At 40.9% G+C, this 17,116-nt stretch overlaps 1 protein-coding gene across 1 annotated transcript in view; it reads right to left on the reverse strand.

Moving 5' to 3' along the window:
* Positions 1-17,116, reverse strand: part of RAPGEF4 (Rap guanine nucleotide exchange factor 4) — a 289,328-nt gene that overhangs the window by 221,575 nt on the left and 50,637 nt on the right. Inside the window, exons 3-4 of the mRNA XM_049615513.1 lie at positions 15,940-16,028; positions 347-493 (exon numbers count right to left, since the gene is read on the reverse strand). Of these exons, the coding sequence (XP_049471470.1) occupies positions 347-493; positions 15,940-16,028 (236 nt within the window). The remainder of the gene's footprint in view (positions 1-346; positions 494-15,939; positions 16,029-17,116) is intronic.

A 17,116-nucleotide genomic window follows, 5' to 3' on the forward strand; every position in this document is an offset into this window, starting at 1 on the left:
AAAATGTCAAAGTATTTTGTTCCCTGGTTAAGAATACATCTGTGGAATAGGAAGGAGGAAATACATAAAACAGTCTGTGGTCATTCAAGAAATAATTATAAGGTATGTCAAACTACAGAAAATTGAGCAAGCACTAAATTAAAAAAAAAAAAGGCGGGGGTGGGGATGTCTTATGTCAAAATGGCTTTTTCACTCACTCATTTCAAAAACAAGTTTTGAAAATTAAATTCCATCTACCAGCTCGGAACAGAACACATTAAGGCTTGACTGTAATGCCATTATCCACGTGGCAGCTCCTTTTCTTTTCCGCAACTACGTTAATTGACAGAGAAGCCTTGGGGCTCACCTCCCATAGAGCCTTGAAGTCCTTCTGCTCGATGCGGAGCAGTTCACTGCTCTCCCTGGTAACGATGGTCGCATGGCGGGGTGTGTTGTCCAGAATGGACTCTCCAAAGGCTGTCCCAATTCCCAGGGTACAGATGGTCACTGCATCCTGAGAATCCCAAAAATCGGTCATGAGAAAACTAAACGTTTAGCCGACATGGGTGAGTTGTCTTTTCTTTGAATTTAAGTTTAACTTATACACAATAAAGCACGCAATTCAACTGCACAGTTCATCAAGTTTTGACAAATATATACACCTGCGTAATCATCACCAAAATCAAGACATAGAACATCCCTATCACCCCGAAATTCCCCTCATGCCCCTTTCCAATCAAGACCCTCCCTTCAGAGGTAATCAGTATTCTGATTTCTATCACCATAAAGGAGTTTTGCTGGTTTTAAAACTTCATGTAAAAGGAGTCAGACAATATGCTCTTTTTGGTGTCTGGCTTCTTTTGCTCCACATAATGTCTCTAAGATTCATCCACATTGTCTCATGGATCAGTAATTTTTTTTCCTTTTACTGACGAGTAATTCTCCATTTCCTGGATATGTTACAATTTGCTTACCTATTGTTCTATTTGTGAACATTTGGACTGTTCCTAGTTTGGGCAGATTATGAATAAAGCTTCTAGCAGTAACCTTCTTCAAGTCTTTTTGTGGACAGTATTATCTTTTTATATGACTACTATCTGCTTTAAGAAAAAAAGGAGGGAATCTTTTGAAAACGAACAGAGATTTTTACTGAGAAGGTTGCAGTTACAATATTTCAATAGGAAACTAGAATGGGGGTGCTTGTATGTCAGCCTGTCTTGAAGAGATGAGGAAACTGAGGGTCAGGGTAGTTGATTAACACGGCCCTAGTTCACACAAAAAATAAGTAAGGTGGTCAGATTCTAACCACGGTTATCTGACTATAGATTCCAAGCCTTTTGTATCATGCTGCCTCCTGCAGCCACAATAGAGTAAAAACAGCATCAGATGAAGTGCAGCGTGGCCGGTTTATAAACTGCTGTGAATCAGTGATTTAAAAGTTTCTTAAGGTATACTAAAAAAGTAATTTCCAATCTGCATGCAACATTGGTGATAATATTTGCATTTAATCCTAACAAGTTTCAAATAATGCAATAGCCACTCAAAGCCACCTGGACATTAATTTTGCAGGGCATTATCAACTAACGGAGATACACAAGGGTAATCCTCTGAGTTAGAAAACAGTTTTCCTTTCATGCATTTAAGACACGATAATAAGCAAACGTTATTAAGATCAAGTTAGTGACTCTGTAATCACATTACGAAGACAAATGCCCATAAGAATCCAGATCCTTGAACCATAGCAAATTGCTTCTGCCCAGATATTACCATATAAAATTGTGTTTAGGAAAATAAAATCAATAATATCTCAGAAAAGAATGAAAGATTGGGGGGAAATGTATGAATAGTTTGCTAATAAATTTTCTAGAGAGGCAGTTGCAGACAAATTCAGTCAGAAAAATATCCCCAGAACCGAAATATCAATATTCAGCGAGTTAGGTATCGCTGAGTAATTTTCAAACTCTAGTAAAAGCACAAGAGGTATTATGATGAATCACAGACTTCCATAAATTCTCTAGAATATCAGGTTCCCTTGAGAATCCTACTGGCCTACTTTATCATCTGCACCCTTTGGAAAGGCTTCTTTTGCCTAATTTGTACCTTCAGTGTAAAATTCTATTTTAAAGCTTGACAGGTATGGAACCATTAATATTACTCCTGCCACTGTTCACGTAGCTTAAATATCGAAGGTTATCCACAAAGTATAATGCAAAGGAACTATGATGATCTGTTATTTGTGAGCTAGTTGTAGATTTTTATGGATTATAAACAGTCTTCTCCTCTCTCACCTCCTATCCCTGGCTATGTAGTTTGTCACCAAGAGGTATACAAAGAAAGACGTAGGCTGTGAAAGTCACATGAGCCTGGCTTCTCGCTAGTGAACAGCTCTCGTGATGGACAAAGGATTGAAGGTATTCTCGGCTCTCCCCTGGAGAGTTTAACAATTACCCGTGCATTATACATCTCACCACATTAGTCCTGTTAGTTCTGCCAGTGCACTGCCGGGTGCCAAGTGTCAAGACACATGTCTTGACCTCACGTGTCAAGACCTCTGCAAGGAGGCGCACCCAGCCTCGGCTCTTTGATCATCTTGGCTCATTTCCAGCGTCCCTCACTCTCCCACCAGAACTGAACATGGAACCCATCCTTCCCACATTTCCTCCTTCATACGTGGTCTTCTTAAGTTTATTTTACTTTATTTCTTTTTTAATATATGAAATTTATTGTCAAACTGGTTTCCATACAACACCCAGTGCTCATCCCAACAGGTGCCCTCCTCAATACCCACCACCCATCCTCCCCTCCCTCCCACCCCCCATAAGCCCTCAGTTTGTTCTCAGTTTTTAAGGGTCTCTTATGCTTTGGCTCTCTCCCACTCTAACCTCTTTTTTTTTTTTTTTCCTTCCCCTCCCCCATGGGTTCCTGTTAAGTTTCTCAGGATCCACATAAGAGTGAAAACATATGGTATCTGTCTTTCTCTGTATGGCTTATTTCACTTAGCATCACACTCTCCAGTTCCATCCATGTTGCTACAAAAGGCCATATTTCATTCTTTCTCATTGCCACGTAGTACTCCATTGTGTATATAAACCACAATTTCTTTATCCATTCATCAGTTGATGGACATTTAGGCTCTTTCCACAGTTTGGCTATTGTTGAGAGTGCTGCTATAAACATTGGGGTACAAGTGCCCCTATGCATCAGTACTCCTGTATCCCTTGGGTAAATTCCTAGAAGTGCTATTGCTGGGTCATAGGGTAGGTCTATTTTTAACTTTTTGAGGAACCTCCACACTGTTTTCCAGAGTGGCTGTACCAGTTTGCATTACCACCAACAGTGCAAGAGGGTTCCCATTTCTCCACATCCTCTCCAGCATCTATAGTCTCCTGATTTGTTCATTTTGGCCACTCTGACTGGCATGAGGTAATATCTGAGTGTGGTTTTGATTTGTATTTCCCTGATGAGGAGCGATGTTGAGCATCTTTTCATGTGCCTGTTGGCCATCTGGATGTCTTCTTTTGGTCTTCTTAAGTTTAAAGACAGGGAGTCACAAACACAAGGCAGGATCTTAAAGTTAGGAGTAGAAAACCTCGCCTGGAAGGAGAATTACTTCTAAGTTCAAATGTAGCTTTCAGCAGACTCACTATTTTTAGGACAAATGTACCTAGAAATCTGAATGGGTTTGGGAAGTATGGGTTGGGCACTGGGAAGAGGCAGGTCCTGAGAAAAACATTTTCACTCTAAAGATTAATTACTATCTTTATAGTCCATGAATGTTATTTTCTGAATCCCAGACAGGGCCTTGCAATGTGCTTAGAAGAGAATTATCAAAAGAGAAATCTGCAATCTAATGTTCTCTCATTTAACAGAGCCAAGATAGGTTGCTGAATATGTACACTGAAACGTTGAATGAATGTAAGTCAATGAGGTGGGAGCCCTCTGACTTTGGTCCACACTAACATCTAACCAGATCCCTATGGTCAGAATTCCAACCTTGAACCCCTGCAGATAGGCTGAATGCATGCCTTTCGCTGGGGCTGTAAGTATCCATTTCTGAATGTAATATTACTATTTCTTTAACGTTTACACATAGTCTAGGGGCGGCTGGGTGGCTCGGCTCAGTTGGTTAAGCGTCCAACTTCGGCTCAGGTCATGATCTCAAGGTTCATGGGTGAGAGCCCCGCGTTGGGCTCTGTACTGACAGCTTGGAGCCTGGAGTCTGCTTCGGATTCTGTGTCTCCTTCTCTCTTTGCCCCTCCCCGTCTCAAAAATAAATTTAAATTTTTTAAATAAAAAAGTTTACACATACTCTAAGATCTGCTCATGTCTCCATACGTGTTCAATAGAGACTATTCAGATTATTTTATTTTCTGCTCATTCTCAGATTAATGTGCAGAAAGAAAATATTTATAGCGACACAGAGATGAAGACACTGGTCAGCACCTGCTCAGGGAATATAAAATATTAACAGAAGCAAAGAAATGTTCTATTTTGATAAGATGGCAATTTACTTTAAGGATTTCCAAATATGAAATGTAGATTTAAAACTCTGAGTGTCTTCAACATAGGAAGGTAGATTGAGCAGATGCTACTGGAATCCTGCCGGACTCCTCCCTACTCTTCACCTCACCCCACCCCCAAAGTCATTGTAGCTTTCGGGACAGTTGCAATACACACGTGTGGCTTCCTCTCTCAGGCATCTGCATTGCTCCACCTGAGGGCAGAGTGCTGGGCACTCGATGCCTGCAAGAGGCAACCTCCACCAAAGAGGCATGAGAGGAGGAAGATAAATACCCGAGCTTCCTAACTCTACACGGTTCGTGGAGGATGGCCTGGAAGAGTGAGTCCAGTTGAAATCTTAACACACTTTTATTGGCTTTCCCTCCTTCCATGTCTCACTTTTCCACTTCCTTACAAGGCTTCCTGGGGTCATCTTCAAAAATAACCACTTGCAGCTCAATCTTAGGCTCTAGGTGGAATTCCAGGGAAACCCAAAACAAGCAAGTGGGTTAGCCAAACATGGCTGTGAGTCCTACATTACACTGAGACCTCTGGGGAGGCATAGGGCTGAACCGGCATTCCCAAAGGGACTTCTGTAAAAGGGGCAGAGACGAGCTTATCACTTACTGCTTTGCAGCAGACACACAGTAAGTGCAAGATCCCCTGGGTGACACAGGGAAAGACTTCCTCGTGTTATTGGTAAAACATATTGGGTCTTTATTAGAATTGACGCCAATTCTACTATATAAGTAGGGGTCATGGGCGCTCAAAAAAGGAGTGACCTGTGGCATGTCACTGACATGTCATCTGGTTTCTTCCTCCAATCTCATGCAACTCTCTTTCACCTATCAGTCAACATGGTCACTCCTTCTCTTATCCTCTAAAACACTTAATAACCAACTTATCCTTAATGGTACACATTCTACAGTGCGTCAGCATGTACATGGATCTCCACGTGTGTGAGTGCACTAAGCCAGGTGTCTTGACTGTGATGCCTTATTTATTCCTTACAACAGTTAAATGAGATAATGCATTTAAACTGCTTCACACAGAGCCTGACTGAAAAGAAATGCTTAATAAATTGTGGGTATTCTTACTGATGGCAGTATTAGAACAATTCTGCAACATCATGGCTATTTCACAGGCTGAGGAAAATCAGGCCCAGAGATGTTCAGGAATTTGTCCAGGAGCATGGCTAGTGAGTAGGAGTTCAGACGCGAACTAGTAAGTCTAATCACCTCTGCATATACCTCTGCCATGATCATATGAGATGTTAAGTACCACTTGCCAAGGCTCAGTAGAAAAATCAATTAAAGTAATAATTAAATCCACACAGGTTTTTTTCCTTCAGTCAGTCAATCTGTATTTTTATTTACATACATTTATCTATATATATTAAGTCCCAATCTCCAGGAAAATAGAAAACAGCACTGCTCCCTCTCTAACCCTCCTTTCATTACTGGGGTCCACTTGGCCCTCATTGAGAGGATCAAATCCATCCCAGACTAGGGCACCAACCTCTTAACTCATTAAGAGAAATGTAAGCGATCATTAGTTATTCCTACTCTGATCCTGTGCTCTAGTTGCTAACAACGGAGTTCCTACCTCAGTGGGAGAACGGAGTTACTGCCTTTCTTTCTGTGTCTCTGCCTTAATAACCTATCTGGTATCTTAATTCTTTTCAAAATGGCCGTCTAGTTCTGACAGCCCTCACCAGCATCCTTGCCATACACACATGTATGGCAACATCCTTCTCCAACATCCTTCTGTGGCCAGGCCTGTTCGTCAGCCCACCTGCCACCCACTTCCATCACTGGGCCCACTTCCTGACTCCCTGCTCATCCCCAAGTTATAGCCCATCATGTTACCATTAGTTAGACCTACCCCATCCTGCGCTCTACTAACCTGGGGGCCGCGCTGCTCCAGTGTTCAGTCACTTTCCATGTCCTGCCCGGCATACCTGAACATGCCCTCTAGACAGCTCCTACCTCCACCATAGATGGCCTCCAGTTTTCAGTCTCACCTCCTCTGCCCAGCTAAGCACCAACTGAAGTCGTGAACATTATCTTGGCACAGTATGTATTTCAGTGGCATAGGCAGGGTCTGGTTATCTCCATTCATAAATGTTCGTGTTAGGTAGGTTAACAAACACGTCAGTAAAGTCACCCTGATGGAAGGCAGGGAATATTAGGCAAAGGACACGCATGTGTCGGCACCGAGAGTCAGAACACTCCATGCTTAGCAGGAAACTTCCCTGGAGTGTAGTGACAAAAGTATAGCCCTCGTAGACCTAGATTCAAAACTGTTCTCTGCCAATTATCATAGTCTTGCAGCTTTGGGTAAAATGATCCCAGGAAGCTTAATATCCTCATTTATGAAATGGGCACAAGCAGGATTAAATATAAATAAAACAACACACAGAGTCAAGGATGGTTCCTAGCACAGAGTAGGTGCTCCATAAATAATGGAAAATAGTATTTCTGACTTAGTCATGTTTATATACACGTTTAGGTTAACCATATTACTAAAAAGCAAATTACATTTTTCTATTATTGAAAGAACAGAGAACCTCTACATTCCTTTTGTGTTAATCTTCAATGAACGATGGTTTTTCAACACTTAAATTCTAAGTTTCTCTGTCTCCCAGTCTGGATGTCAAGTGGTTTGAATGATCTGCAAAACACTTCAGCTCTCTGGGGGAGCTTGCATTCAAAGGAACCCTTCTGATGAATCCTGCTGAAAATCAAAGAATCCTTTTGTGCTGCTACTAATCACCCCTTAATTTATCTGCTTTGTACATCTGAATTATGATATGCTAGGTTTTCTTAAAGCAGGTGTTCTCATATGAAGCATTTTATTTGTTTGTTACACTATAAACAAAGCTACACTATGAAAATAGGAACGGTGTTAAGAAAGCCAATGGCTGTGTATCACTGATATCAGAGGTAATAAACACGTGCTTTGCAAATGTCTATACACATCCACAGAAATCCAACTTACACAAGTTACAGCCTGATGAAATTTAAAATGACTAGCAATCAACAAACAGACATAAGAATTCTCTCTGATCAGTACATCAAGATTTTTTTCCTTAAACTGTCCTTTAACTTCAAGGGGTATCAGATTTTTTTAGTAAGTATACCTAAATCACCCTGTATTAATAGCTCAAGAAAAGTTAACTGTCTCATGGCATATTTATTGTTTTGGATATATGTTGGGTTAACATCAGCGAACAAATTGGTCCTTTAAGTGCACAGACCCTGAAACGTAAATTCTTACAAAGCAAATATTTTGACAATATTTTTATTTTAGGACTATGGCCAATACTTGCCATTAAGTTTGGTAGTGCCTGGGTTTATTTCATGAGCTTGAATTTAGTATTGGAATTTATTGAATGCTGCAAGTCTTTTTAAAAAATAAAAATTTGTCAAGACATTAAATTGTATGTGCTGTCTGAAGAATTTATTGCCAAGCACAAAGGCAAAATACTTCCAAGTCAAATGTGTTTTTTTCTAACAGACAGCAAAGACAGATTTGTTACTTTTACAGCACTTCCCTGGAATGACAGTGTTAGACACAGCTTAACGAGATCAGGCAAGCTGGCTGCAGGAAGTTTCGATGAGAACGTGAGAAGGGACTAGCATTAGCATTCCAGTAACTGAATCAGGGAGGCCAGCTTCATTTCAGCAGAAAGCCAATCTGTCCTGCACCGTGGCTCAGTCCTGCATCCACCCAAACAAAGAATTACATGGCAACAAAACTAAACACAGTGTGTGGAAGCCTCGCGCAGGATGCTAAATAAACTCCGGATGGGTTCCTAACAAATAACATGACCTGAACAGACAAGTAATAAGAGATCATAAACCACCACTATGGACTTGGCACCTTTCACATTTCATGGGCTCATTAAATGTGTTCAGCAAATGTTCCCTGATGATAGCAATGTTCTCTGTCTGAAAATAATGGGGTGAAACGAGAGTAAATGAGAGAATCAGACAGGCTAAGACAGAAAGACAGAGAATGATAGAGAGAGCCACATGATAGAGAAACAAGTCTGTCCTTCAAATTTCATAAACAAAAATTCAACGCTTAAAAACATCTTTGCTGTAAAGACAAAAAGAGGGCAAATAAAAGCACATTTTACTTTGGGGGAAGTACCAGTGAGAGATCGTTTTTCCAAAATTGGACTAAAAATTGCCAGAGAATGTTACAGAAACAGATGAGAGGGTGAATAAAGTGCAAGTGCCAACAGCAGCCAGGGTTCTCTGATCCCAGAGAATGGCTGAATAACATCGGTGAACGGCTTGCCATTCTAATACCGAGGACATTTCCTGCTTTCTCTATGCTAGCACTGCCCTCTTGTGATAAAATGAGAGCATTGCAGGCATTGCAACAGGCTGCCCTCCACTCTAGGCAACAAACCTTTCCTTCTGGAATTAGTAAGAAAAAAGTACCAGAACCCCTGCTCTATGCCAAGCTTCCCACGAAGTGGTTTGTATACATTGACTCATTTAAGGTAGAAATCCCCAACTTATAGGTAATCTAACTTGCCTAAGGTCACACACAATGAAGTATCAGAGAGAGGATTTCAAGAGGTCTGATTATAACCACTGTGTGTTGCATTAGGTAAAAATACTTTAAATAAGCATCTGTTATATAGATGTAGAAGTTTTAATGAATTAATACACCATCTTACTCTCTATTTTGCAGCATGAACTTCTAGTCACTTAGCAGTCAGAAGAAATTCTTCTTTCATGCGACAGGAAAAATATACTTTTTTGGTGCGAAGATTAACTTTTAAACCTTATATATTTCTAGGGTTTAAATATTTACCATGCCAAAAAGGCCCTTCACTTATAAAATCTGCAGAGAAAAACAGGACCTTGTCTCTCTCTCTCTCTCTCTCTCCCTATCGTGTGCGTACGCGCTTTCTGAAACACACACACAGAGTTGAGTATGGCTGCCTATTTATCGTTTTTGTGTGTATTACTTATTATGTATAATTTATTCCAATATCCACTTTTCACTCTAAATCCATTCAAGTATTAATAAGAAAAGAGTACACTGATAGCATTTTCATTCTAGTGGGAACATAAACTCTCTAACTTTCAGGCCGTGTAGTTAAATAGGCACTCAAGACAGGCAAGTTCTTGAGCACAAGAGTTCCACTGTGGATGTCTGAGGGCGTTTGTGTCCTGGTTAGTGTTAGGTAAGAGACTGAGGGTGGGGACAGGTATTGGTGGGAATGGGAAAGGTTAATCCTTGATAGGATCTGTGCTGCCAAGTAGAAATCTTTGTGAACATGTGAGCCAGTTGGGACACAGTGGGTTGGTGGTGTGGTCTGTGGGCAGGTTCCCTTGCTGAACACTCTGAGTTTCAAGGGGTAACACAAAGAATGCTCAAGGCAGGAAAAGTGCCTAGAAAGCTGGTAGGTGTGCCTTTGACAATTACATATGGACATGGGGTACAAGTGTTTTGGAAGTAAGCTTTGTTTATGGAGTAGTAGAAGAAATATAATGCATAGGAAGGTATTTCCAAGGATAGCTGTCTCTACAAGTTCATCAAAATAACAGAACAGAATAGTCTATGTATTTCTCTGAATTCTTAGAACAAACACAGTTTCAAGTCCATAGCAAAAGAAATGAAAGCAATGGAAGTACGGAAGCGGAACAGTGTTGGCTTGGGGCTCTTCCCAGAAAGGCCTGTGTCAGAGGGAGAGAAGTTGGTTCCAACCAACACTCAGTAGGATTGTGCACCAGTGTCTGATGTGCTCTGAGTTGGGAGCAGACCCACAGGATGAGAAAGAGTCTGCCTGCTAAGTCATGCCTCCCCAGCTGGCAGACTTGTGGTTTTGAAACTGACCAGGTGGACCAACTCCAAGCAAAACTGGGAGGTAAGCCATCCTTGTTCCCCACAGTCCAATGGCTCTTTGTCTCGATCCCCTCCTCCCAGCAAAGGGCTTGAAGCTTACATTACCACTGAGTGGAGTGGTTTTAATACTTTTCCAAAATGTGGAATGAACAGCTTTCTTCAGAATCTTGGGCACCAGTGATCCAAGGGGGCAAAGAAGGATCTATACATTACCACCACCCATGGACACCGGTAGGCACTTGGGAGCAAGTACCCTTTGAAGACCCCTTACAGACATCCACACAAATGGCCACACATGCTGGCCAAAGGTAAGGATGACAAGAGCAGAGTACTGGATTGAGTAAGGAAGTCATGGTGATTTCCAGCTCTATGGGTCACCACTGTATCACCTTGAACAGACCACTCATTCACATGGGACTTGAGTAACTTACAACACAGTTGGGTCTGCCTACTAGGGCAGCTCAAACAAAACAATGGAAGTGAAATGGTTTCTAAATGATGAGAGTTACTATAACTATGCTCGTAGGATACCACTAATGGGAGATAAGTGTGACCCTCAACCTGGAGTCCAAAGAATTCAAAAAGAACCTGCAAAACCAATCATACAGAAGGCAAGAAGCTGTGCTTTTTTAATCCAGTGAGCAAAAAAGTATAAGGGAATGATGAAAAGGCAGAAAAAGTAGTATTATATTAAAACAGGCAGAAAGGTAATATAAATTTCTGAGCCAAATAAAATATTTATGCCATTAGTATTCTTCAAATTTATGTATAGTTATCTCTTCCTATCACCATATAAAAGGGTGATTTTGTTCAGAAAAAAAATTACATCAGATCAATAATGCCTAATAAATATATGACATAGAAACACTGTATCAGAATCTGTGAAGGGCTTTCTTTCTTATGTGCCCTTATTTCAATTACTGGCATCACCATCCACCTCTTTAACCAAGTCCGGATCCCCACTTTCTCTCAGCCCCCATACCTCCTATCAACCCAAACTCTAACCCTATCACCTCCACCTTGGACATAGTACCTCAATCTCCCTCCCCTATCACCCATACTTATCTACCCCACCCTCTAGCCTAGAAACCTTTTGAAGGGATGGACCATGCTCATTTAACTGATCTAAAAGGTGGTGGAAGGAGGAACCCACACCCAGGGGCAGCCCAGCAGAGTGTGAGAAGTGGGTCTTCCCTGATATTATGTCTCAGGTGGAGCAAACACCTGCAAGGTGGGCTTGGAGATGAGAGGTGTGGAGCTCTGAGCTGGAATCAGCGGGTGGTTGCCGGAGCTGCAGGGGAAAAGCTTCTCCCCACATTCATTATTACTTCTGCTTGGCACCTATACAGCCATAATGGTCAAGAACTTCAGCCTCAGAATCTCAAAGAACTGGCTCTGATACCTAATGGATGAGTGACCTTGGGAGAGTTATTTAGCGTCTACCTGTAAAGTGACACTAATAATAGCACTAAACAGGGGTGGGGAAGGGGGCTGTAGCTTAATAGCCAATGAAAAAATGCTTGAAAAGTGCTTTTCACACAGCTACCTGTAGTGGGCGCTCCATTACCATGATCTATTCCTGCTCTTATCCCACCATTCTGGCTCAGCTAACACCCCACTGAGGGTATGTCTGAAACTTAGAGATTCTAAGTTTGGGAATTTATCATCACCATCTCTGATTTCTGACCCTCTGATGAGAAGAAAGGCCACTAAGAGACTTGAATGAAAATGGAGGGTCAGGCTAGCAAGAAACTGCCCTACCCACTTATAAAGATTTCACTCTTTTATGCTGTTACCTCCTTTCTTTTTCCTTCACTAGCTTAGTCTCTTAACTTTTCTTCTTTTTCTTTTACTTCCCTGCTTTTTTTTTTTTCCTGTGTGAGCAGCAGGAAGAACGTGAAATTTGGAATATGTCAGACCTGAATTCAAATCTTCACTTGGCCACATACATTTGTATGACCCAGGGAAAGTTACACCTGATGTTGCTGAGCTTTGTTTTCAAGCCCAGTTGTAAAACAGAATATGAATGCCAAAAGATGAAGTCAGTTAATGCACACAGAATCCCTAGCAAGTATAACACAGTGAAGGCACTTAGCAAAGTTGTTGCTGGTCTCAAGGGGTAGGAATTGTAGGTCTTTCCTTGCTTCTCCTCCCATGGCCCATTATCCAACCCCATTTCACTCCCAACTGAGGCAGCTGATAGTTAATTTTATGTGTTGACTTGACTATGGCAACCAGTTTGTTTAGTCAAACATTAGTCTATATTTTGCTGTGAAAATATCTTTTAGACATCTTTAACATTTATGATCAGTAGACTTTAAATGAAGCAAATTATCCTCCATAATGCAGGTGGGTTTCATCCAATCAATTGAAGGACTTAAGAGCAAACATGTTTCTCTTGAGGTCTCGCAAAGAAGACAGAATTCTGTTTCTAGACTACCACACAGGAATTCTGCCTGGGTTTCCAGCTTTCAGACTGATGACTGCAGCATCAACTTTTGCCTGATGGCCAGCCTGCTGGCTTGCCATATGGATTTCAAACTTACCAGCCCTCACAGTCACATAAGCCAGTTCCTTAAAATAAATTCCTATCTATCTGTCTATCTCTTATTTGTTCTATTTCTCTGGAGAACTTTGACTTATAGAGAGAACTACTCTGATTGGCTTACTAATCACCCTGATTTGGTCATAATGCTGGAGGGCAGAGATTCAGGGCCCATTACAAGGCTAGCACAGGTGGAAGTGGCTTTTTTATTTCTCCCTGTAAGCAACTTGCCATGGGAGGAGGTTCAGCCATCTTGCTCATTCTCTTTAGCTTCTTTCTCCCAGGTGGCTGTAACCATGTCCTGCAGGTGACAGGTGTCCTGACACTGCAGGTGTCCTGCAGTCTGAGTTGGCTGGAAGGCTGGGCCCTCTCTGTTTCTTAGACTCCTCTTTGGAGAGGTGAAGGATGTAGACATCAATGAGCTTTCTCTTCCGTATATCTTAGTGATATAAATCAATCCAGAAAACCCTGGTTGGACAGTGTGGGGTGAAGTACACAGGAGGCAGTAAACCAGATCTGGTATAAAGCTAGTAACTCCTAACAACTTAAGAGAAGACCAAGCCCAGCTTAGGAATTGGGTCTGAGATCAAAACCACAGCTAAAGTTAAAAGTCTGTTAAGATTTTTAAAACCCCACAGTTAATAACAAAGTGTTACTCATCTATTCTTGCTAGAACCCCATGATGAGAAAATTGGTCCAGGGCAAGATTCCAGGAGCTTCTGGCCATACTATCTTAATACCATCAAAATCTCATGTCAGTTTTGAACATTTGATGTATCAGTATATTCATGCTGATGTTATTTATCATCCCCTAGGTACATCTGCTCTGCCTTTTTCCTTCTTCTCTTTCCTCTCTGTTTTCCTTTCCTTCTCACCTTTCTCCCCCTTAATTCTCATCTTTGTCCCCTTTCCTCTCTTTCCTCACCATCTCTTTCCAGTTCTTCCCCTCTCTCCATCAGCACTCATTCACAACCACCTGGAGGAGCAAGGAGAACCATTCTCTACAGGCCCTGTCCCCTCCACACCTCCACACAAGTGAGACCCGGTTAAGGTAAACATCAGGAACAGCCCTGGGCAAGGAGCCTGAGGATACCCTCCAGGACAGCAGTCTGCAGGTGGAAGGTGTGCAGAGATAAGAGACATGGGGAAATCTGAAAAGATGACACATACCAGAAAGAGGGAACTTGCATGAGTCACCACATTTTTTTCAGTAGGCTTTACACCTAGAGCAGAGCCCAAAGTGGGGCTTGAACTCACGATCCTGAAATCAGCAACCGAGCTGAGATCAAAAGTTGGACGCTTAACTGACTCAGCCACCCAGGAAACCCTCATCACAGTTCTTTTGAGTCAAAATTACAGAGCAGTGTCTAAGAGCCTATGTTCAGGTGCTGACTTCTTGGGTTTGAAGTGTGGTTCCCCCAATTTCTATATAGGTTACTTGGGGCAAGTTATTTAACCAGTCAGGGCCTCAACTGCCTCATCTGTAAAACGAGAACAGTAATATGACCTACCCCGTAGGGTTGTTGTGAGGATTAAAGGAGTAAATAAATACCTATCAGGTGCTTAGAACACTGCCCTGCACATGGCAAATATCCAAGAAATGTAGTTGTTCTCTCAGTTCATTGAGAAAGTGAGGCAGCTTACAAGAATAAAAAACTCACCTCTCACCTCGGCATCTGAACTCCAGGAGATAACTGGCTCTGTGAGAGAAGGGGAGAGGGACAGTACCAACAAGGTTGACAGGCACAGGTCCCAGGCAGTTTGTAATGGAAAGTTCTATGTAGTGATGCACAGAAAAAGTATCTATGGGTTAAGCAGGACATGGGCACTGGCCTGAGACTCTGCCCATCCATAACAGTGGGAATTACATTGGCAGCTTTATTCCAAACTCTAAATGCCCACCTTATCAACAATCTTTAGGATACTTTTCCATTTTTAAATGGTTGGCTGCCCCCAACTCCAATATGCACACGTATGCCTGAAAATTTTTAATCTCAGATTTAATGCATCATAAATGTGTCTCCATTTGGAGTATGTTACATATGAAAAAGGCTTAGAGACAGAGTCTTAAACACGATACTTGGCTGTAGGCTATTTATTCCCTTGGCTGATTTATACATTTTTCTTGATAATTTTTTCTGATTTTACAATTAGCCAATTCTCTTCCGTCAGTTTTTATATGAATCCTGAATATGCAGGTAGAAAAGTTGGGCCGTTTTCATACTGAGGCTTGAAGGTGGCCTTTAGACTTCTGAGATTCAAGGTTCCTGACTCCAAACAGGAAAGTTCTGTACATTTGGGCCCCAAGGATAAGGATGAACAAGGGTCACTGCAGATGTGAAAGAAGAGTCTGGGTTCAATTTTAAATATTCACAAATATTGTGAGAGGAAAAGAGAGAAAATGAATTTTATCTCCTAGGATGCTAAGCTCCTCAAAGGTCACTAATGAAGATCAAGTAAGCAAGTAGCACACTTTAGGAAAATACATATATATTATTAGCCCTTCCACATTTGAGAAGATGAGGCAGAGCAACTGTGAAAGATTTTTAGGGAGATTGTATCAAGCACATTGCTCCTGCATCGCTGTGGCACCTACAGGGCTGATGAGGGATCACATCTAGGACACAGAAAAGTTAGGATACCAGAAGGAGGAAGGAGGAGACACCCAGGAAGACTTGATTCTCTGTCCCCTTTGCTCACATTTCAACTTACACAACATCAATATATCACTGTGCAATTGAATTGTTTGCATTTCCCAACCAGATAGCAAGCTCCTGAAAGGCAGGCAATGTGTTCTTGCACTTTGTGTTCCAATACCTGTCACCATACTCAAACCATGGAAAACATGCAATATATATGCTTCTTGAGTAACTTAATAAAAGAATTCAACAAACACTTGTTGAACTCCTTCCTATGGGAGAGAGGCCATTTTGAAAGTTTGAAAATGTAATTTTGATGGCATAAAATATATAGACCTAATGTGTCTTTAAAAATAATACTAATAAATCCTACTTAAAAAAAAAAAAAAAGATAAGGTATCTTACCTGGTGACTGCTGGTCTCAGATACTTTCACATCCAAAGACCCTGCCAGGACAGCATACCAGTTTGTTCCAATATCACCCTGGCGAAATACTGAAAAAGAAACAGTAAGGTAAATATACCAATATAAGCTGATTTTACCATATGACCACTGGCCATTATAAGCATGACTTGGATTAGCAAAGCTTACCACCCCTCCTCTATCTGTTCTCAGAAAAGCTTGACGTATTTCTCTTTTCCTCATCTATCAACAAAGCTATATCTTATTTATTCTATGAAGTGGAACTCTATTAAAGGGAACTCTTTCATATTTACAGAGTAAGTAATAAGGGATGATAACCCTAAATGCTAGAAGATCCTTTGAATTTAAGAATTCACTAATGTTCTATGTAATTTATCTTAAATACATTTCATTGTATTGCAATTCTTAGAAAATTATTACTCTAGATGGGGTACATATTAACAAGGTTATTTGATTCAACAAAATTCTATCCTATCACCCCCATTTCCTAAATCTATTTGCATTAAAATAGTTTTTAATAGAATGTCTCCTTTTAAGCTAACCAATAAATGAGTAAGAAAAATAAAATCTGCTTTAAAATTTTTAACTAGTATTGTCACTGTCCACTTTCTAAATTTTTTTTTTAACATTTATTTACTTTTGAGAGAGTGAGAGAGACAGAACACGAGAGGGGAAGGACAGAGAGAGAGGGAGACACAGAATCGGAAGGAGGCTTCAGGCTCTGAGCTGTCAACACGGAGCCCAACGCGGGTCTCGAACTCACGAGCTGTGAGATCATGACCTGAGCCAAAGTCAGATGCTCAACCTACTGAGCCACCCAGGCGCCCCATCACTGTCCACTTTCTTATTTGCTTTATAAATTCATTGCTTTTAGGCATTAGGAGTTAACTACTCTTTGGAAATAACTCTCATCAGAAATTTCTGAACCCGATTTTATTTTACTTTTATAATCTTAGAGAGAAAACACTTAGATATTTAGATAGAACTTTAGTTCTTATACCATGTTAAGACCAGTACTTTGGAAAATCATTCTGAAATACAGGTTCAAAAATCTCATACAAATCCAACTATCCTTTTAAATATCCTGGCTAAATAACTAGATTGAATGATCTGATATTTTAAAATTCGTTTCACAATTAGAGTCAGAAGTCAAGTGACT

This window comes from Panthera uncia (assembly GCF_023721935.1).
Source record: "Panthera uncia isolate 11264 chromosome C1 unlocalized genomic scaffold, Puncia_PCG_1.0 HiC_scaffold_3, whole genome shotgun sequence".
Taxonomy (NCBI): domain Eukaryota; kingdom Metazoa; phylum Chordata; class Mammalia; order Carnivora; family Felidae; genus Panthera; species Panthera uncia.